Below are 24,032 nucleotides of genomic sequence, written 5' to 3' on the forward strand. Positions count from 1 at the left end.
ATACCATAAAAGCTCCTCAGAATCATTAAGTGGCCAATGGCAACTTAAAGTCTGTTCATTTTTTAAAAAGATTTTATTTACTTATTTATTTGACAGAGAAAGAGAGACAGCGAGAGAGGGAACACAACCAAGGGGAGTGGGAGAGGGAGAAGCAGGCTTCCTGCTGAGCAAGGACCATGATGCAGGGCTCGATCCCAGGGTCCAGGGACCACGACCTGAGCCGAAGGCAGACACATAATGACTGAGCCACCCAGGCGCCCCTAAAGTCTGTTCATTTATTCATTAACTCATTTATTTCAGAATTGTTTATAAAGTACTTAACTGGTAACTAGCACTGTGCTCAGGCTTGTAGGAACATAAAAGAGATGTAAGACTCTAGGATCGAGAACATATTTAGACAAAGATAAAGCTTTAGCTAGAATAATGGGAAATTTGAGGCATTACTTAATTAAATGCAAAATCTTGTGCCACAGACACATAGGAAAGGCAAAGACCCAAAGAAGAGGGTTGATCAGGAAAGCTTAGAGAGAAGACTACTGTCTATCCAGAATGGTTCGTTACTATGGGCATGACTCATGTATATAAGAATTATTCTTCCAATAGTGATAAAATGAATTTTTTTTGGTAAAAAGCAGAATATTTTCAATGCACACTCACTGGGAGGTTAATATTCAAGAATTCTGATTATGATCAGCATGAAATCCTTTTAAGAGATATAGATGTTCTGCATGTAAATCAGTTAGCACAATAGCTGATACACAGCAGATGCTCAATAACAATTAGGCACTAATTCTAATCCTTACATTAACTTTAAAAGTTAGTTGAGTTAGTAGCAAGAGGAGAAAGGTATTCAAACTCTTCTTTCAACAGCTTCTATCTTTTCCCTCCATTTCTGCCTGAACTGCCTAGGATTATCTTGACCATCTTTCCCCCCACTCCTCTCTTTTTCCTGTAACTCAAAATGGCAGAGAAGTAACAGAGGGGAGGGTGTATGCCAGAGAGTCATCCTAACTCATCTACTTCATCAACTTGTCATCTGACTTTGAGAAGCAGGAAGATTTTATAGGAGTACATTTATCTAAAAGATAAAAATCTGCAATATTTAAAAACGATTTAAATTTGACAATTTTTGAGAAGCACTCAGAACAGTGCCTGCCACTTAGTAACCCATCTATCTATCTATCTATCTATATATATATATTCTTAATATTATCAACATCATCGTTAAGAATTTACCCCACCAACAGGGGCACCTGGGTGGTTCAGTTGGTTCAATGTCTGCCTTCGGCTCAGGTCATGATCCTGGGACCCAAGGATCGCGCCCTGCGATGGGCTCCCTGCTCAGCAGGCAGCCTGCTTCTCCCTCTGCCTTTGCTGCTCCCCTCCACTTGAACCCTCTCTCAAATAAATAAAATCTTAGGGGGAAAAAAAAAAAGAATTTACCCCAACAATATAGGAATACACAGTTTTTTTTTTTGTTTTTTTGTTTTTTTTTTTTAAACAAACAAAAACCCATGTGGCAAGAAAGCTGCATGGTTCTGGGAAACAGGAGTCATTTCATAGTCATTTCAGTAAGCTCCAATGGAAGCCTGAAGTCATTACACTGTCTTAAGAGTTTTCTCTTCATAAAATTCAATCCAACTGATCGAACTGAATACCAAAGCCATTACTTGAGACATTTGTCCCTGGGGGGGTACAGTAGTAGGCCAGTTTTCACAGGCATGTCTGCATTGCAGCCTTATCAGGAGACTTTGTATTCTGTCACAGCAAGTTCTGTACTTTAAAAAAATGAAAATCTAAAAGGGCAAAAATTACATGTGAGAACTTTAACTGTCAGGAGAAAATTACAATGAATGGAATGAATGGAAATGACAGACTTCTTTACATTTACATAGTGATTTCAAAATAGAATCTTAAATTTTTCCTTCCTGGAAGTAGCAGCACCAAAGGTACTGTTTTCATTCTGTTATCATGACAATTTCTTTCTGGGTAGTACAGTTGTTCTTAGTTTATTTCTTGCAATGCAATTATTCCTTTCTAACTTTATTATTATTGTTCTTTCATTTAACATTGAAGTAGCCTAGGCAGCTACAATTTTTATCCCACTTACTGTCAAAGTGTTAGGTAAGAAGAAGCTCAACCGAGCTCAGGATTTGGAAGGAATATATAAGTTGAGTTTGCTTCTAACTCTCATAAAAGGGAGTCCTAAAATGGGTTTTCCAGAGTAGGGAAACAAATATTTCTCCGTTTTGTTAGACTTCATCATTTTATTTTATTTTAATTTTTTAAAGATTTTATTTATTTATTTGACAGAGAGAGAGTACAAACAGGGGGAGCAGCAGGCAGAGAAAGAAGCAGGCTCTCTACTGAGCAGGGAGCCGGATGTGGGACTCTATCCCAGGACCCGGGGAACATGACCTGAACCAAAGGCAGCCGCTAAACCGACTGAGCCACCCAGGTAACCCTAGACTTCATCATTTTACAAGCAAGAAACACTGCATGGAAGGCAGGTGTACTTTTGGCCATCCTTGCACCCCCATCTACAAATGCTTTGGGTTATGTCTACCACTGTTTTTCCCAAATTACTGCCATGTCCCTGGGCCCATATGATCCAAATGAATTTGATCCAGAATCATTTCAAAGAGCTGTGAGATGTTGTTATCTGCTTATAAAAATAAACTAAGAGATACATATAACTCAAACAGTATAATTACTAATACTATTATCTCAAGCATTCTAGAAAAAATCAAGCTAAGATATAAAACAAAAATAAGAAATACATTCAATAGGAAGGAAACAAGGTTATAACTAATTTTAAGATCAGATGCCTGTCTTCCTAGAAAACCCACAAGAATAAACTAAAAAATTACATATACTAATAAATAGTGGGATAAAAAATAAACATACAAAAATTGGCTTTTAAAAATCTAGTCATCACAACTAGTTAGAAAAATATAATAGGTAAAAATATTTTCCTTTATACCAGCTATAAAAAGTTTATATTTATAATTAATATTTTAAGAAATCTGAAATATGAAAACCCCAAATATTTTCATTGAGAGATGAAATGGACTTTCTAGGTGATAATGACAGGTTCTAGCATAGGCAGATAACAGTATTATCACAAGGGAGATTCTTTCTGAATTAACTTAAAACAGCACTTATTGAATTTTCACTTAAAATCCCAACAGGATTTGTTTAATATGAGTACATTATTTAACTCTAAAATTCATTTAGAGGAATAAAATTCAATAACATTCAAGAAAATACTGAGAAAGAAGGGTAATTAGGGAGGATGAGTCGTTCTTTCAAATATTAAAATACGTATCAGTATAATACTATAAATACTAAAATAGTACTTACATAACGTTTTACTGGCTTCCAAACTGATAGCTTAATACATGGTCGAAAAACAGATGTTGGAATCCGTAAGAATATAGTAATATAATAAAGACGATTTCAAACTCAGTAGGGAAAAAAAAAGAATTATCCAGTATATGGAACTAAAATAAAAGGTATTGTTATTTCCAACTTAACCTAAAAAAGTCAGTGAATACTATACAACAAAATAAACATGGAAAGGATAAAGATTAAATGTAAAAGGGAAATCAAGCTATTAGGAGAAAATATTAGAAAAGAAAGGATTTCTAAGTAAACAAAATAAAAATAAAATGTTAATGAGAATGGACTATATATAGATACCAGTCCTTTTTTTTTTTCCCCCAAAGGATGAATCTCAGTTTGGGGAAAGAAGTGGCAAAACAGGCACCCTCACATGTTTTGACAGGGGAGTACATATAAACCACATTTCTGCGAAGCACTTTGCCATATGCACCAAAAGCCTTTCATTCTTTTATTCCACAAATACCTGAGTGTCCATCTGGTGCTCAGCCCATGGTGAGGGCTGACCTTGACCCTCACGAAGGTGGCTTTCTTGGGGGGAGGAGAGACTTGAAAGAGTTAATTACTTACAGATTAACCACGTGATTCTAAGCTAAGTGCTGCTGGGAAATACAAGGTGCTGGGAAACAACTGAGTGGCTGCCCCTGATTTGGGAGGCAGAGGTGCTGTGTGATCGGGAGAGACTTCCAGGAAATGACATTTGAGCTAAGCTCTGAAGGAGGAAGAGGAGTTAACTAGGGAAAGCTGCAGTAAGGGGAAAAGGGAAAGGAGAAAAGAATGGCTGGACTCTATATGCAAAGGCCTTGAACAAAGGAGAAGCAAACTTCTGGAAATGAAGCAAAGAGAGACTTCTACACCACACAAAAATTTTGGCCTTTAGCGTAAGGGTTAAGCCACCTAAGGGTTTTAAGCAGAAAAACAGGATGAGACTTGTGTTTTTAAAAACCTGTCTCTGGTTTCAATACGAAAAATGGGCTGGAAGGGGGGCAGAGGGACCAGGGATGAGACTACTGCAGCTATGTTGGTGAGAGAGAGCAGGGCAACCCTGCCTAAAGGATGGCCATGTGGCATGAGAGAAACAGGTGGATGTGCTACATACTTAGGGTTAAGTCACAGGGTCACCAGACACTACTTGGAGGGGCAATCAGATGCCTCAGAGGTTTCTGGGTAAGCAGGTTCACGCGTAGTGCTGCTACTCGTGATAACATTCATACCCTTTGACCCAGTCATTCTTCTTCTAGGAATCTATCCCTGGGAAATAATCAGAAACCTGAATAAGATTTGTTTTCAATGATGCTCACTACAGACTTATTTATAAATTTGAAGTTTCTAAGCAATCTAAATAATCAAAACAGGAAAAAAATTCAAATTCATTATGATACTAGCATACAACAGAGTATTAGCCATTTAAAAATCACATTTAACATGAAGAGAAACTGCTCAGGACATGTGAAGGGAATAAAAAAGCAGGCTGTGAAAATTAATATAACTTTATTTTTTAAATACAAAAAGCCTGTGTAACTAGTGTATTTATAAAATACAAAAAAGCCTGTGTAACTGGTGGTCTTCTCTTGGTAATAGGAGAAAGTGTTTTTAAATTTATTTGGATCTTCCCATTTTTTTAACGTTCTCTACAATGAGGAAGTCATACTTTTATTTCTTAATTATTGCTATTTCTAAATAATATTTGTTAAGCATTTACAATGTGCTAGGCACTGTCCTACATGTTTTATGCATACAAACATACTTAATCTTGAAAACATTTCTAAGATACAGAGAAGTAAAGTAACTTGCCCAAAGTCACATGATAAGCCAAAATATGAACCCAGGCAAGCTGATTCAGGAGTTAGTACTCTTATACAACCACCCTCTACTGCTTGTGGAAGTACTGCATTTATACTGAAAGAAATAAATTTAAAAAGAACAATTAAGGGGCGCCTGGGTGGCTCAGTGGGTTAAGCCGCTGCCTTCGGCTCAGGTCATGATCTCAGGGTCCTGGGATCGAGTCCACATCAGGCTCTCTGCTCAGCAGGGAGCCTGCTTCCCTCTTTCTCTCTCTGCCTGACTGTCTACTTGTGATTTCTCTCTGTCAAATGGATAAATAAAATCTTTAAAAAAAAAAAAAGAACAATTAAGACACCCACAAAATAGAAGAAAATATTTAAAAGTCCTAAGTCTAATAAGCATCTAATATCCAGAATATATACAGTCTCCTACTTACAGTGGTTCAACGTAACACTTTCTCGACTTTATGATGGAGTGAAAGTGATACATATTCCATAGAAACCATTCTTCAGATTTTGAATTTTGACCATTTCCCTGGCTAGTGATAATATACTGATACTCTCTGATGATGCTGGACTGTGGCAACAAGCAACAGCTAGCTCCCAGCCAGACCATTAGAAGGATAAACAACAGATAAACCTACAACAATTCTGTACCCATATCATCATTCTGTTTTTCACTTTTACTACCATATTCAATAAATTACGTGAGTCATCCAATACTTTATCATAAAAAAAAGGCTTTGTGTTAGATGATTTTGCTCAACTGTAAGCTGTAAGTGTTCGGAGCACATGTAAGGTAGGCTGGCCAAGCTATAATGTTTGGTAAACTAGATGTATCCTTTTATTTTAGATTTTATTTATTTATTAGAGAGAGAGAGCTTGAGTGGGGGTGGGAGGGGGGCAGAGGGAGAAGGAAACTCCCTGCTGAGCAGGGAGCCCAACGTGGGGCTCCATCCCAGGACGCTGTAATCATGACCTAAGCCCAAGGCAGACGTTTAACCAACTAAGCCACCCATGTGTCCAGTTAGGTGTATTAAATGCAGTTTTAGTTTGAGATATTTTCAACTTATGATGGGTTTATAGGGCTATCATTAGTAGGGAAAGACCTGTAAAGATCTCTTTTAAACTACATAACAATGACTCTTAGAACACTACATCAAAAACTAATGATGTATTGTATGGTGACTAACATAACATAATAAAAAAAAATAACAGCAACAACAACAACAAAAAACCCAAAACATTCCACAACAGCAAGACCAAACCTACCCTCCCCCACAAACCAAAAAACACCTCAGTTAGAAAACGGGAAGGGCACCTGGGTGGCTCAGTTGGTTAAGCCTCTACCTTCGGCTCAGGTCATGATCCCAGCATCCTGGGATCATATCTGGTATGGGTCTCCCTGCTCAGCAGGGAGTCTGCTTTTCTCTCTCCTCCTCCCCCTCCACTTATGTGCTTGTGCTCTCTCTGCTCTCTCTCTCTTTCTCACAAAAATAAATAAATAAAATCTTAGAAAATGGGCAAAGGAGTTGAATAGACCTTTTTCAAAAAAAGATCCAAATGGTCAATCAATGCATGAAAAGATACTCAACATTATTAGTCATTAGGGAAATGCATATAAAAACCATAATGAGATAACACTTCACACTCCACCAAGACGGCTGGAATAAAAAATAGGGTAAATATTGACAAAGATGTAGAGAAATTAAAACCCTCATACAGTGGGATAGGAACATAAAATGGTTCAGCTGCTTTGGAAAGTGTTTTGGCAGTTCCTCAAAATGTTAAACACAGAGTTACCATATGACTCAGCAATTCCCTTTCTAGGTATAGACTCAAAAGCAATGAAAACATATACCCACATAAAAACTTGTACATAAATGTTCATAGTAGCATTATTCATAATAGCCAAAAAGTGGAAACAACCCAAATGCCCATCAACGGATACACGGATAAACAAAATGTGGTATATAAAAAAGAAAAAGAAATGAAATATAGACATACGCCACAACCTCGATGAATCTTGAAAACATGCTACCAGAAAGAAGCTAGACACAAAAGGCTATGTATTGAATTATTCCATTTACTTATTGAGACCATCTATTTAATGAATAAATGATATATAACGATATGATATATAAATGATACCATTTATTTACTGAAATGTCCCAAATAGGCAAATCCATAAAAACAGCAGACTAGTGGTTGCCAGGGGCTGGGGTAAAGTAGAATGGGAAGTGACCTGACTGCTTAAAGAGTACTCGGTTTCCTTAGGAAATGATAAAAATGTCTGGAATTAGACAGTAATGATGGTTGAACAACATCGTGCATATGTTAAAACCACTGAACTGTATACTTTAAAATGATAAATTTAATGTTATGTGAATTGTATCTAAATTTTTTTTAAAAATCAGTAAAAACAGAGCTGTTGCTCACAACTGCAGAGACCTTTCACTTTATCTTTAATGCTTAAGTATTAGCTTGAATGTGTCAAACCACTGTGCCTCATCTACAAAATAGGCTTATAATAGTATCATTCAAAGAGGGTTTGAAGAAGATTAAGAGAACTAATATGTATAAAGCACTCAGAAGAGTGCCTAACACAAAAGCTCTCAGTAACTGTTAGCAATTAGGGGTCGTGTTGTATTTGGAGTCTAACCAGGTGTGTGAAAAAAATTACAGTTCCTCTTTAACTCCAAATTGTCTAATAACCTCAGAGGATGGGAGATTTATTTGACTAAAACTAAGAAAGAAAAGGCACAAGCTAAACTTTTACGTGCCTTTTGCTCATCTAGCACTTAATTTTAAGGTACAGTAAACATTTTGGTCTGTGATTAGAATGAGATGCTAAAGAGTGCTAGGTATTAAGCCTCCTCTACCTGCCATGAGTATAAGGGGGTTCTAGACACCGAAAACCACGTAACTCCTGAAAAATGTACAAGAAGGTCAACATGAGAAAAAGTTTAGAGAACCTAGTAGGGAAATGGGGTAATTTTCTAGTTCCTTCTGAGTTATTAATAGATACTCATAGAGCCACTTCACAGCAATGCTTCAAACATTATGAAATTCTAGACTACCAAACTCTAGACACCAAATTACAAAATAGAAGTTATTAAACACATTCTAAAGCTAGACAATAGTTAGAGACCCCCTCAGATCAAAACAGCACTGTTTCTTTCTTTTAAATTAATTATATTTAGAGTTAACAGTAACTACATTATCTGACTATAAGGCAAAATATCAAAATGTTACAAGTCTCCAGGGAAGAAGAAGAGGCTGGCAAAATCTAACTGCTTAAGAGGATAAGAAAGAGCTTTACACATTTTGATATTTATGCAGTACCACAGAGGTCAGGCAGCTGATAGAGGAGAGAGATAAAATTACAACCAAGAGTAAACACTATAAATATAGTGCCTCAAGCCACAAACAAAAGGACACATTCTACATGAGTCAAAAGTAGAAGGGACCATAAACTTAGTGATCATCTTTCTCAGTCCCAGGGGAACATAGATAATAACACACTCACAAATATTAAGTATCTACCACATTCAGTGAACCATGATACCTAAACAAATACAACTTAAAGGTTATCAACAACTATAGAAGGTTATCAACTATAGGTTTAGTCTGAAAAAGAATCTTAACACAGACTGTCCTTCTAAAACTTCCAATAAAACTTTCCCATCTGCAAATAGTCAAAACAGTATTAGAAACAAAGGGTTCTGTAGAGTTAAAGAAACTACTGCTAAGAACATGGGAATGCTACTGAAGACACATTATGATAATTACTTTTAGTCCTAACCTGTATCTGTTCTTTTCATTCCCATCCTGAATCGTATCTGCTTGCCAGGAAGGACTTCAGAAAGGTGTTTAACAGTCCAGTGTTGGGCTGGCCAATCGAAAGCCATGTTACAGAAGACTGCAGGTCGTTGTAAAGACATTAGAATTTCTTTTGCTTTCTCTGGCGTAAAAGGTTTGACACGTTCACCTAGGGAAAGAGAGAGAGAGAGAACTATAAAATTATTTCATATAACATGAAGGAAGAATAGCCAATATCATTTCTATTACAATAAATCTTTCTATGCAATGATACTACCTTTTACACTTCATTTACTACTATTTACATAAATATTTGATCTCAACAACCATAATTCTTAAGTGATTTTTCTCATATAACATTTTAAATGTTGGAAAATATTTACAAATTTCAACGTCAAAAAATTCTTTTAAAAAAAGCGTTCCAACTATATTTAAATATTAAAAGACACAATTTTTTGAAAATTATATTTCCTAAATAGAGGGTTATATATGAAATACTGATGGGAACTACTCTAGAACTAGAGTTGCCGGAGTCAGGAATGATTCCACTTGCCATATCATGTGTTTACCCAAGAAGACTACTGAATTCATACATCAGTCAAAGGGGTAAAGGGGGGATTATTTTCATTTCAAGATTTTAAAAGGGAAAAGATGTACTAGGGTGGGTATCAGTGTTAATCCTTGACTTCAATTGCATTACAAACAGTATAAGAGATATGGGATATATACAAAAACTGTGATTGACTGATTATTTCAATAAATTTCACAGAATCATAGACTATAAATCCTGGATAGCATGGTAATGATAAGTACGTGCTAAATAAAAGAACAGGTAAGTTTCTCCTTAAAGACATCTTAACATGAAAGTTTTTTGGGAAAGTCAAAAAATGCTTCATACTCTGAATCCAGATATATATGTATATCATCAGCAAATATTCATGATTCTCTAGATTTGATTCTCTAGAATAGTCAGCTAAACCTTCTAATTCATTATCTGTTTTATGATTACACTTAATTCAAAAAAATAAAAGCTCATAAATAATCCAAATTCTCCCATCATCCAACTTTCTTCTAAACTTTTTGATAAAAGGAAGAGGGATGGGGAGGGTGCCATCAAGGAACCTGAGTAATTTGTACTTGTCTGAATGTAACCCTTGTTTTTTTGTTTGTTTGTTTGTTTTTAATTTATTTGAAAGACAGAGATCACAAGTAGGCAGAGGGGCAGGCAGAGAGAGAGGTAGGGAAACAGGCTCCCCCCTGAGCAGAGAACCCAATGCGGGGCTCGATCCCAGAACCCTGGGATCATGACCTGAGCTGAAAGCAGAGGCTTTACCCCACTGAGCCACCCAGGTGCCCCATAAGGCTTGTTTTTAAAGAAATGAAAATTTAAGTCAATTTAGCTCCTTTGCTCAAACAAGGGCAAACACTCAGAATCATTCCATAAACCCTTGATGAAAGTAAGCAAGACATGTGAGGCCAGCCTGTCACTGTCTACACAGTCAGGGCTCCCAAGTGAGCAGACAAGGGGGGACACTCAGAGGGGAAAGGCAGTAGAAGAGCTGGGGGCTGTGTGGGGGCTGTGTGCGGGCAGGGAGAGAGAAGGCACCCTTGGGTATCTCCAAGTAAACAAAGCCCCAAGCTCATCTTTAAGTGCTGAAGAGCCTATAAGGGAAACAGGACCAGGAACAAAACTTTCTTTCCTTGAGATTCTTACTTTCCACTTGTTTGATAAATTCACATTAGGGGTATTGACCCATTCTCGCCTATAAATAGAAGTACAAGGTTACCTGGATCACAACCCACCAAATCTTCCTAGATTTGGAGTGCCCAGATTCTGTGTACATGAAAAATGGACAAGCTGAGTTTTTTTATTATATATCTTTAAAGTTTTGCTAGACAGTGAGAAGCTGCAATACATTCATGATAATCCTCTGTTGTTTGTGGCACATAAATTAGTACTATCCTTTGGCAAACAACTGTAAAAATGAAGCAGAAGTCTCAAACAACCACCCATTAACCTAGTAACTCATATTACAGGAATTTGTTTTTTAACAAAGTAATCACCAGCTATATGCATATTCATATATATTATATATGTATACACATACACGTAAAATATCTACTACCATAATATAAAACTGAAAATATAAACAACCTAATGTCTAAAAGTAGAAAAATATTTATTGACTATTACTAAATATTATGTAAATTTTTCCCATGGTACATTATATCCATTAGCAACAAAAATGAGGGCTATGCAGAAATGTGTAGAGATGTAGAAACTAGAATTGACTCAGAGAGCTACTGTACTAGCCCAGTGAGAAGTGTCAGAGGAAGGCCCTGAGCAACAAGGTGGAGGCAGTAAGGAGGACAGAGATGACAGAGATATAGAAATACTAAGAGAATAATATCAAAGACCATTACAACCAAAGACGTGGGGTGGGAGGTATATGCAGCCATAAAGGAGACTGAGGTTTCCAGATGTTGTGACTTGACATTTAAAAAAAAAAGTAAGGAGCAGCAGCTCATTCTGGTGAGAAGATGAAGAGTTTGGTTTTCAACATCATCACCATAATAATACATTTCCTCACATGTTGCTTTACTATTTGCCCTGTACTTTTGTATACATTAAAACTGCTCATCTGATCCTCTAAGAAACCTACAAAACACAGGCAGAAAAGGCATTTTGTTTCCATTATCCAAAGGAACAATAGGAAGCTCAGATATCGAAGTCCAACACACCAGTGATGAACTCAACTACTAGGTCAGGTTCCCTGATTCTAAATGCAGCGCTCTTTCCACTGTACCATCCTGCTTCCAGAGAATTCAAACTGGGGGACCTACACAAACACTGCAAATTTGGGGAGAGTATAATCTGAAAAGAGAAATTGGTTTTGGAAAGCTGGAGACCCGATTCATGGATAAGAAGTCCATGTGCGCAGTCAGGGAGAGAGGAATGTTTTGCTTTGTGCCTCTGTGGGCAGTGGGTCGTGGGATAATACCTGTAGTACAGACTGCTAATTACCAACCCTAGCCCATACCCACTCTCTCCTTCTTACTTACAGAACTCTGCACAGTGCGTGTGGCTGATAATTACAATTCCTAGCCTCCTGTGCAGACAGAGTGGACAGATATATATCCAGAAGTTGCCCAGTCAGCCTTTTTGCCCTTAGCCTTCTCTCCTACGTTTGTCTGGAAAACAGACATAATGGCTAGTCACCTTGCAATATCAAAGAAAGGCCCAGGGGATGCCTGGATGGCTCAGAGGGTAGAGCATTTAACCCTTGATCTTGGAGTCATGAGTTCAAGCCCCACATTGTGCTTTAAAAAAAAAAAAAAAAAAAAAGGCCCAGGAAATCGCAAACCTCAGGTGAAAGAATGCAAAAATGTCCACTAAACCAGTATCAGCAAAATTCTACCTCCTAAAGACCTTCACATATAAAATTAATTCTTAGAGTCAAGACTGGTACTAGTTCATAACTGCTTTAACACCTGGCATTCTGAGGCTATTGTTTTCAAGGACTACTATATTATCTCTATAAATATCTGTGACTTACACTGAATGAATCATGGCTGGTCTGACCTTGCAGCACTCTTTCAGTTCTATAGTTGTAAGATATCCAAGCTTTGAAAACTTTGTTTCTAGAATTTTAAACGGCAGAGAATAAGAGAAGCACCAGTCCTTCTGGGGTAGGGATTTATTTATTCTGCTTATTTTAATCAGAGCCAATAGAACTGGCTTTGAACGTTCCCCAAAGAATTCTCATACTTGGGGAAAATATATCTTGCCACCCTTCCATAAATAAATACATGGTCATTAGTAACACATGGGTAGTGTTTTGACACTACTTTTCGAATAGCTTCAAAGAAATATTTTTTCCTCTAACATGATGCCTTTTAAAAATGTATTTAATGATCTAATTTAAAAATCCCAGACATCCCAGAAATTATTTAATAAGAGACCCTAAAAACTAAAATTTGCTGAGAAAGCACCTGGCCCAGTGACTGGGATATAGTAAATGCTTAAACATTTGCTAAATGAATAAAAAGTACTATAAAGTATATGCAGAAGAGAGCTGCAGGATGCTACCATAAAACAAATTAGCATATTTACAGAATCTCATACCTACCAGTGAAATAAAACAATCAGCTGGTTGTGAGATAAAAGTAATTTGGTTTCTGATAGCTTAATCAACAATGAACTGGGCCATTAAATTAACAAATTTAAGTGTTACAACTTTCTTTAAAGAAGAATGCAATCTACATTGTATTAATTAAATAGCCTAAGGAAGCACTCAGTCACTCCAAGCCAGGAATGTCTGCAAAGAGCTATAAAAATTCTGAAGCAACCTTGACAGCCTTTAAAGGATAAATGTATTTATTTAGGTCTAAACTTGCAGCAAGCAACAATTTCTAATGAAATGACTTAGAAACTGCTGAAAAAAAAAAAAAAGATTAGTGATCTAGGTGTTGCAAAATAGTCTTTTCTCTCTCTAAATGTAGCATGTTATTCACACAATTTATTACCAGCTTTGGTTTCAACTAATTCTTTGGAAATTGTGAAACATGATTAAAAGCAAACTGCCTTTTTATCTGCAAGTTTTTTTTTTAATTGATGCAAGCTACAAGATAATTTGAAACCTAATTTCTCTGAATTTGTTCGCAATATGCCTTCTGTCAATTAATACCTGGCTTGGATTTGTATTTGAGATTTAGAATTCAAGATAATAATAAGAAAAACTTACTAAGTTTCCAGAATTCATTCCTAATACTGATAGAATACAACAATGATCCTGAAACTGAAAATAACTCATCTTGCATGTCAGGTATAATTTTAATAGAAATATTAATAAGTATAAAATTTCAATTAAATTTCACTAATTTTATTAAAATCTTATTTAAAAGTTTTTTGAAGGGGACAGAAGAGCAGGTCACATGGTAAGCTAAATTATTTCTAAATATATACACGTAAGCCTATGGTGGTTTCATCAATCTTAACAACTCTATATACACATAAAAGAAATTTAAAAACTTCTGGAATGGACAAACCATAAGAGACTGTTAATGTCACAAAACAAACTGAGGGTGGCAGAGGTGGGGAGGGGGAGGGAGTGGGTGGTGGGGTTATGGACATTGGGGAGGGTATGTGCTATGGTGAGTGCTGTGAAGTGTGTAAACCTGGCGATTCACAGACCTGTACCCCTGGGGCTAATACATTATATGTTTATTAGAAAATTTTAAAAATTTTTAAAAAATAAAAATAAATAAAAATAAAGCCAGTTAGAGCTGGGGGAAAAAAAAAAAACCAAACTTCTGGAATGATAGATATTAGAGTTAAAAATAATGAACATCTGGGCCATATCAGGAAAACACTGATGGAACTATGCAAGTCCTACTTAACAAAACGACTATATTCATACTGAAGACTGAGTGGTAAAACTTACACCAATAATAATTTTCATTTTATACTCATTGTTTAAAAAAAAGTCAATATCCACCAAGAAAATTCCTCTGAAAGTTAATATAATGCTTAAGTAAAACAATAATTAGTCATAAACCCTTTGAATTTGAAGGTGTGAGAGGTGGTGTGACTGACAAAACCATAAACAGAAGTGTTGAGGCTGTTATGACATAATCTTTCCAATACCAACGCTTGAGCGATAGTGAACACCTAAGCAGGTTCAGATTCGGAACAGGAGACAGCTATGTGCTAGACACTTCACGTCCTCTTCTTCCCATCTTCTTACATTTTTAACCCTTGCCCAGTTAAGCCAGAAAATTATCTTCTCCTCCTCAGTTTAATCTATTTATACCAGAACTCATAAATAGTACTTACAGTACTTATAGTACTTAGTTCAAAAGAAATACTGGTCCTAAACTTAAAGTAAAGAAAAGTAATCTATATTTCAAGTCAAGTTAAACCTAGAAAGAATAGCGGTGTCTGGGGGGTTCAGTCGGTCGGTCGTCTGCCTCCAGCTCAGGTCATGATCCCTCAGTCCTGGGATCAAGCCCTGCATTGGGCTTCCTGCTTAGCAGGGAGTCTCCTTCTCCCTCTCCCCCTCACCCCTCTCATGCTCTCTCTCTCTCACTCTCTCTCTCTCAAATAAAATATTTACAAAAAAAACTACTAGAAAGAATAGTGTCTTAAAGACTAAAGTTCTTTAAAATTAAGGCTCCAAAGTATCTTCAAAATTTCTACCAAAACGTTTCCATCTAGCTCTTCAAAATTCCACTAGGAAAATTTTCTGTATTTCAAAATAAAATGGCTATTTAATCTAACCATTCATCAAAAAAATTCAACAGCAGTCTTAAAAAAGATATTTGCACACTCATATTCATAGCCACACATTTATAATAGCCAAAAATGGAAGCAAGCCAAATGTCCACTGACATCATACAATGGAATATCATTCAGCCTTAAAAAGGAAGGAAATCCTGTCATATGCTACAACATGAATGAATCTTGAAGACATTATGCTAAGTGAAAAAAGGCAGTCACATAAAGACATATACTGTATTATTCCACTTGCACGACGTATCTAAAATAGCTGAATTCATAGAAACGAAGTAGGATGGCAGTTACCAGGGGATGAGGAGAGAGAGAAAAGAAGTGTTGTTTACTGAGTACAGAGTTTCAGATTTGCAAGATGAAAAAGTTCTAGAAATCTGTTTCACAACAATGTGAATATACTGAACACTACTGAGTGCTTTTTTTTTTTTTTTAAGATTTTATTTATTTATTTGACAGGGAGAAGATCACAAGTAGGCGAGTGGCAGGCAGAGAGATGGGGGGAAGTAGGCTCCCTGCTGCACAGAGAGCCCCACCAGGGCTCCATCTCAGAGACCATGACCTGAGCCGAAGGCAGAGTTCCAACCCACTGAGCCACCCAGGTGTCCCAACTACTGAGCACTCTTAAAAATGGTTAAGATGATAAATTTTACATTACTTGGTTTTTACTGCAGTTAAAAAAATTCAACAGTATAGTTTTTCTGTTATTTGTCCTTATCAAATACAAAGTATTTAGCTATACATGGATTAAATATACACTCTAACATGGAAATTATTTATATAGGCTTTTGCTTTTCTTTAAACTCCCCTGTCTCCTTTTGCCATTTTTTTTTTTTAATGGGGAAAAAAAATGACATATAGAGTATGGTGTCTCCAACTGAGGAGGAGTAAATCCAGTCATATAGAAATGTCAGCTCTTTACGAAACTCAAGTCCCTACAACTCTGGGATGAGATTTTTTTCCCCTTAGGAATGTCAACCTTAAAACAGCCAGTTATATTACCACCAAAATGCACTTATTTGGGAGTAGCAGGGTAATTACAATTCAGGACAAGCACACTGACGTTAGGAGGGAATTGGGAAGTTTTAAACAAAAGTTCATTGGAAAAAAACAAGAGCTGGAAGTTGTGGCGGTTTCTCATCGGCTGTAAGGGGTGGTTAGTACGTTGTTACTGGGGCAGGGAGGGAGCTTCCTTCTCTCTTTTTTTAAAATTTCTTTTAATTTTTTATTTTTTATAAATATATAATATCTTTTTATCCCCAGGGGTACAGGTCTGTGAATCGCCAGGTTTACACACTTCACAGCACTCACCATAGCACATACCTTCCCCAATGTCCATAACCCCACCCCCCTTCTCTTAAAAGTAGGAGATAAATTCCTACAAGAAAACTGTCCTCCCTTACCAAGTTACTTCTTATTGGCCTTCTTCATGCTGATGATAATGTTCACTCATTTCAAGAAAGACTAGAAGAGTCACTAAGAGTGACTTCTTCTCTTCATAAAGACATAAACCTGGTTACAATTAAAACTAGAGCCCAAGATAAAGAAATACAACCTCAGTCTGAAAGGCAGAATCAGATTCAAAGAATTGCAACTTTTAATTTCACTGACAAGCTTCAAACAATGTGTGATCCTCTAACATCTCACACTCAGAATTTAAGTTGATTCTTAACATTAAGTAGTTTCGTGTTTGCTGGTTTGGTTTTTTAAGTTTTAGAGTAGTTCTAAGTTTATAACAAAAATGAGAAGGTAAAGATTTCCCCTTCCCACATATGCAAAGGCTCCCCCATTATCAATGTCATTCACCAGAATGAAACTTTTTTTTTTTAACCAGGATAAACCTAAATTGACACATCATACTCACCCAAGTCCACTGTTTATCTTAGAGTTCAGTATTAATGTTGTACATTCTACGGATTTGGACCAAAATATAATGACATAGGCCCATCATTATATCATACAGAGTATTTTCATTGCCCTAAAAATTCTCTGTGCTCTAACTAATCAGGACCTGACCTAATCAGGACCTGAGCCGAAATCAATAACCAGATCCTCAACTGACTGAGCCACCCCAGTGCCAAGGAAACAGAGCATCTTTATTAAATAATAAAATATAATGAACTCTAAGCTGTAATAGCAGTAACATGGTTTATTTTGCATTTTTAAGGTCCTGTTTTTTTCTTTTTTTTTAATAAGTACTTTTTAAAAAAGATTTTATTTATTTGAGAGAGAGAGGGAGTAAGAAAGCAGAGGGAGGAGCAGAGAGAGAAGGAGAGGTTGATTCGCTGCTGAGCAGAGAGCCCCTACAAAGGGCTCAATCCCAGACCCTGGGATCATGACCTAAGCCAAAGGCAGGCACTTAACCATTAGTGCCACCCAGGTACCCCTAGGTCCACTTTATTTTCAAATAAGGATTCTAATATATTTGATTATCAATATGATCATGTTTTGCTTTTAATAACTTTCAAGCTGTTACTTCAAACAAAAAATACCACATTCTTGAAGGCAAGATAATTACTTTTCTATCCCTAGAGCTTAGCACAATGTTTGGCATAAAATGATGTTAAATAAGTGTTTTCTGAATTCATACCTCATTTTTAGCAATATATACAAAATATTGAAGCTTTATTAAAACTAACCATTTGCTTTTGCTACTTCTGCATAATGTGCACTTGAGCAAAATCAGAAACCATCTCAAGACAAAGGAATCCATAATGGAACAAAGGTCCACAGTTTTATGCTCACCTCTACCAGTCCCTTTCTTACTTTCAGCACGTTAGTTATCACCGGTTGATTCCTAATCACCCTTGCCCCTACAGCAACCATTCTAAAGCTTCTTCAGTCTCAAATCCCCAGTACCTCTCTCCACTTCCTCACTCTTTGAGGTGGCCTTACTCTATTTTTCTTAGAAATCTAAAACCCATGATTTCCCTCTTCTTCACTTCATTTCTGGTTGACCCTGCTCTTGTTTAGTTTTTCAAAGGACACCATCTTCCTTCTTTTCACCTGCATTCTCTGCTACCAATTCTACTCTAGTGGAACCAGTCTGTGTCCTCACCTTCCTCCGCACCTTCTGGCCCTTATGTGACGCAGGCTTTTCTCCATTCACTTCTACTCCGAACCTTGACGGCCAGAAATGGCTTCTTCCATTCATTTCCATGTTCAAACTATACCACAATTTCAAATTACTCCAGGAAGTACAGACCAATTCAGTTTTCATTAGTTCTTTCTTCTCTCAGCCCTAAAGGTGAAGGTGTGTAATATTTACTTTCCAATTAATTTCTTCCTGCTTGTGGTTATGTCTTATACTATAACTCTTTGTCTATATCTTCCCCCCCAAATATATTGTAAACTGTATTTACAAGCTATTTTAAGGCAAGAGCTATCTGCTCACTGTATAAAATAGTCTTCTGTTTCTAATATACATTCCAATATTTTTTGATAATGGAATGGTAATAAGTTTGCTCAAAAATTAACTTTCCTGGGGCCCCTGGGTGGCTCAGTGGGTTAAAGCCTCTGCCTTCGGCTCGGGTCATGGTCTCGGGGTTCTGGGATCGAGCCCTGCATCAGGCTTTCTGCTCAGCAGGGACCCCACTTCCTCCTCTCTCTCTCTGCCTACTTGTGATCTGTCTGTCAAATAAATAAATAAATGAAACTCTTAAAAAAAATTAACTTTCCTATGACTCCCACAATATTCATCATTATCCTGAATATACTGACCCTTTCACATCATGTATTTAATGTATGCACTTTTTTTTTCTACCCTTTGTTCACATAAGCCTTATGTAATTTAAAGCAAAGCCTTCTCTTCTGGTAGGATTTTCTCTATTTAACTTACTTTGTAATGGTAATAAACAGTCACCCCAAACTGGTGATTCTGGGGAGGATGACAGCTTAAAATGTGATTGAAAGTTCCACAGATAGGATACTGAGAATCTAATAGAAAAATACAAAGTCACCTGCAAAAATGTATATGCATGCTGAATTTTTCAGGGGAGCAAATCCACATTTTCATCAGATTTTTTTCCCTCCTTAGGACTTTAAGATTAAGAATCACCAGTTTCCCCTGGGGCCCCTGGGTGGCTTCAGTCAGGTTAAGTGCCCAACTCTTGATTTTGGATTGGGTCATGAGCTTGAGCCCTGCATGGGGCTCTGTGTTGGGCAAGGAGCCTGCTTAAGATTCTTTCTCTCTCCCTCTCCACCCCCCTCACCCATGCTTGTGTTCTCTTTAAAAAAAAAAAAAAAAAAATTCACCAGTTTCTTCAAAAAGTTAATTATCTTACGACCTAGAAATTCCAATTTTAGATACATGCCCAAGAAAACTGAAAACATGCTAACACAGAAATGTGCATATGAATATTCACAGCAGCATTATAGCCAAAAAGTACAAACAACTCAAATGCCATCAACTGATAAATGGATAAACAAATGTGGTATTACTATACCATGGGATAGCACTAGGTCATAAGAAGGATTGAAGTACTGATACATGCTAAAACACAGATGAACCTTGAAAAGTGTTATGCAGGGGAGCCTGGGTGGCTCAGTCATCAAGCATCTGACTTCGGCTCAGGTCATGATCCCAGGGTCCTGGGACTGAGACCCACAGGGGGCTTCCTGCTCAGGGGGGAGCCTGCTTCTCCCTCTCCCATTCCCACTGCTTGTGTTCCCTCACTGTGTCTCCCTCTGTTGGAAGGAAGGAAGGAAGAAAAGGAGGAAGGAAATATTATGCAGCTTGAAAGAAGCCAGACATAAAAAGCCCCATATCATATGATTCCATTTATGTGGAACATCCAGAGTAGGCAAATATCCACAGAGACAGAGAGTAGATTAGTGACTGCCAGAGGCTGGGGAGAGGGTCTAATTGGGAGTGACTACTCATAGATACCAGGTTTCTCAGTGTGATGAAAATGCTCTGGATTTATAGTGGTAATGGCTACACAATTCTGTGAACATACTAAAAACCAATGAATTGTATTCATTAAAAGGCTGAATTTATGGAAAGTGAATACTAAATCTAAAAAACCCTCCTCTTACCCAACTGCATGCTTGATATCTTTTGCATCGTATTTCCCTACCTAAACTTTACGCATTCATATATTACTCTGAACCACCTCCTTTTTTTTAGGTTCCTAATTTACATGTAGTTTCTCAGGCTGGAAAATTCCAAAGTTCTTTCTAATTTTTTTTTTCTCTCAGTTTCAATATCCATCGGTCACCAATGCCACGCCTTTGTATTCATAATAAAAATGGTTTCCACTAATGAACATGTAATTCATTCCAGACACTATGCTAGATGATCCACAATTACCTTTAACTCTCACAATCATCATACATTTTACAGAGGACAAAAAGCGAAGCTTAAAGGGTGCCTGTTCTTTAGTCTTTCTCCCTCCCTTCTATCCTCTACCCTTCAGGCAGTGATCCTCCTAAAATAAATCTGATCATATTACTCCCGTACCTAAAGCTCTTTAAAGGCCTCCTACTGTCATAAAGTCCAGACTCCTTAGCTTGGTATAAAGTCCCCTTCACAATCCCACTTCCCTCACCACTTCTAACACCAGCTTCTTTGGGTGCCTGGACGATGCCATGCTCTTTCTCCTCCTGCCTTTGAATTGGCAGAATTCCCTTATTCATTCACTCAAAAATTTGTATTAAGTGTCCACGTTGTGCCTGGGCATTCTACTTGCTGCTTGGGCACATGTGGTGAACAAAACAGATATAAGTCCTGCCCTCACAGTACTTAAGTTCAAGTGGAGGAAACAAAAATAAACAAGTAATTTCAGATTTTGCAATAAGTGAAATGAAGGAAGCAGGAATATCCCTGGTAAGGAGTCAGGGGAAAACTAAAATGAGTTTTAGTTGTTGGTCTGGTAAGAACTGAGGTGGGGACATACTGTGAAAGCTGAAGATTAAGAAACCAAGTATGCTAAAAATAGATAAGAGGAGAGGGAAGTGAGTGACAACAGATGCTCCTGGGGACATCAGCAGAGCCCAAGGATTTCTACAGGCTATGGTTAAGAGTTTGGATTTTATACTAAGTGCAATGGAATTCACTGAAGCATTTTAAGTAAGGGAGTGTCAATTTTTGCTAATAGAGAAGGGATTGGAGGGCCACAAGATAAAAGCAGGATTGCATGGCCTAAAGATATAGCAGTGGTTTAGCTGAGAAATGTGGATGATTTGGACAAGGGCCTGATAGTTAAGGAGGGAAAAAGTAGACAAATTAGATGCAGAATTGAGCGGACTTGCAAGTCATCCACTGAAAGTGAGAAAGAGATGAAGAGAGGATATACAGAGTTTAGGGAACTGTCACTGAAGGAAGTAAGCTTACCAAGGAAACAGATTCAGAGGATCTCAAGCCCATGCTGACTGAATATTCAAGAGGTTGATCATTTTCATTTTATACTGTCATCAACTTGCCCAGGACTTTTTCCAGCAAAATTCAGCCATATAAGTGCAGGTGCAAAGGGAACAAAAGGTTGGGTCCATCAAGAGTATGAGTTCTGCCAGAAGAATAAAAGGCAGGGAGGGACAAGGAAATGGTGCATCTTCAAGGGAGAGACCATAAAATAGAACATGCATTATAAACTGGACAAGAGGGTACAGATGGACAGAAAATGTAAGACTCCACGGATGGGAGGTATAGATGAAGTTAGATGAAGTTCAAGAATTGTATCCTTGGGGTTCATAAGGGAGTTTATAAAGACGAGAGACTGTGGTCAGACAGGACCAAGTTATAATTGTTTCTTCAATTGGGATTGGTCACTTCCTGCTCTAGACAAACATGACTATTTGATCTCCAACCACAGCCATCCTGTTTTTCTGCTCCTTGTCTTCTCATAACCTCCCAGCACTATCACCTAAGTTCCTTAGGGACTCATTCAGTCTTAAAGGCTCACCGCCAACTACTCCTTCTTTGAAGCATTTATGTTTTCCCCAGGGGGATCTGATCTCCTGGTGACAGCCCTCACTCAACCTGTACTGCTGGTATTATTCATGCTACCAGGTATTAACCATTCTTTTCCTTTCTAGGCCCCTTTGCGCAACTGGAAAAAGGCATTACTGTAAACACTCAAAAGTCTCTAGATCTCTGGCAGCAGTACCCAGAAAACTGTGCCAGGCACGGAGCAATCACTCAATAAATGCTGAGGTCTCTCGTACCTGGGCCACCCAACCTCACTGGTCACGTAAGGCAGGATTCCACCAAAATCTAACAAACGCTCATAATCTCCGTTCATAAAAGCTCCAGATACTTCCATTTACCTCAAGAGTGGGCTCCACCTTCACAAATTTAATTTCAACCCATTCAAACGACCCTCTTGCGTTAATCAGCCCCGGTAGGATGGGAGGTTACAGGGCCTGAACGATGACTGGAAGCCTGGCTGCCCCAATTTGAGAAAAGCCACGTTCACTAAATAATAACAATTTTCCTCACAGTTTTATGCAGTGCAGGAAAGACGTGAAATAAGAGCTAGACCAAATGGCCTCAGGAGAGTTGCCAGGAATGAACTAGCACAAGGTTGTACTCGTGGTCTGACTTCAGCCTGGCGCCTACCTTCCACCTCTCCAGCTCCAGCCGCAGGGGCCGTTTCAGTGGTCGCCCCCCGGGTGGCTGCCATGCCTAGCTCCGCCCCAACCCAAAAGGGGAGTGGAGTGGGAGTGGGTTCAGAGGACCACCAAAACCCCGACTTTGGAGTCGCAGGGCAGGAAGCAGCCGCGGTAGCAACGCCGGCTCTCCCCCGGAAGCGCCACGCGCCCGGCGGTCACGTGACGGACGCCGGGCGGGGCCACGCAGGTTTGTTTTGATTCCCGGGTTGTTGAACTGTCAGCACGTGGTGTCGGCTGTAGTGCTTTGTATCTCCCCCAGACTTTAACCTTCTTTCATCGTGGTCTTTTCTAGGATTAGTTTCTGCTCCCCGTCTTTTTGCAGGCAGGTCGTTCTTCTCTGTCTTGCCACTTTCCTACACCCAACAATATTGGAGTTTTAGGGGATGGTTTGCATTCTGCGGGGCTGTGGAATGGGGCTCTGCCTCTGCTAACTCTGCAGCCGCGCTTACAAGGAGAGCTCGGGCTTCTCTTCCACCCTTCTTGCCCTTCTGACAGCAACCTGACTCCATCTGCTTTTTGTGGCTTCTGGGGAATACGAACTTCAAGCAAACGTCCTTTAACTGCGTTCTCTGTGACTCATTTCGCGACCCACACAGCCAAATCTTTTGACCTATGGTTTCAAGGACAGTAACCGACAGCTGTCAGGCGTCTGGATTTATATAATGAAATAAACAACCGGCTGCCTGATCAAGAGGCCAACAGCCCCCACCTCCTCACTTTTCGTCTGGTCAAAATTGTAATGACCGGAGATGGATCTAAGTCGTTAGGGGCAGAAATCTTTTAGCCTTAACGTATTAATATATTAACATATGCCTATTAATGACAGGCAGGGGGTAGAAAGATAGCTATATCTTTTTTTATATACATACGAATGTCATTGACTAGTTTATAATCTCATTGGGTATTTAAGACAAAAGATAGCTAATAAAACTAGGCAGTACTGTCTGTGAAAAATAAATTATTTTCAAGGGGCAAATCCAATAACTCAATCTTATCCTATCACCCCCTTTAGTTTCTAAAGTTATCAACCCAACAAAAATAATAAATGCAATATAGAAGCAAGGAACAGCTCAAGTGACCAGAGGTATCCGAGTTGTTTATTGGATGGACACGTGATGTAAACT

At 38.1% G+C, this 24,032-nt stretch overlaps 1 protein-coding gene across 2 annotated transcripts in view; it reads right to left on the reverse strand.

The window, feature by feature from the left end:
- The window catches only part of HSPBAP1 (HSPB1 associated protein 1), a 59,754-nt gene extending 36,694 nt beyond the window's left edge, over positions 1-23,060 (reverse strand). Inside the window, exons 1-3 of one of the 2 annotated variants that reach the window (XM_059162850.1) lie at positions 22,856-23,060; positions 18,356-18,538; positions 8,992-9,177 (exon numbers count right to left, since the gene is read on the reverse strand). In XM_059162850.1, coding sequence (XP_059018833.1) covers positions 8,992-9,130 — 139 coding nt within the window. In that variant the 5' untranslated portion in view covers positions 9,131-9,177; positions 18,356-18,538; positions 22,856-23,060. The remainder of the gene's footprint in view (positions 1-8,991; positions 9,178-18,355; positions 18,539-22,855) is intronic. The other variant, XM_059162849.1, reaches the window with a different exon arrangement.
- Between the last annotated feature and the right edge of the window lie 972 nt (positions 23,061-24,032).

This window comes from Mustela lutreola, chromosome 2 (assembly GCF_030435805.1).
Source record: "Mustela lutreola isolate mMusLut2 chromosome 2, mMusLut2.pri, whole genome shotgun sequence".
Lineage (NCBI taxonomy): Eukaryota > Metazoa > Chordata > Mammalia > Carnivora > Mustelidae > Mustela > Mustela lutreola.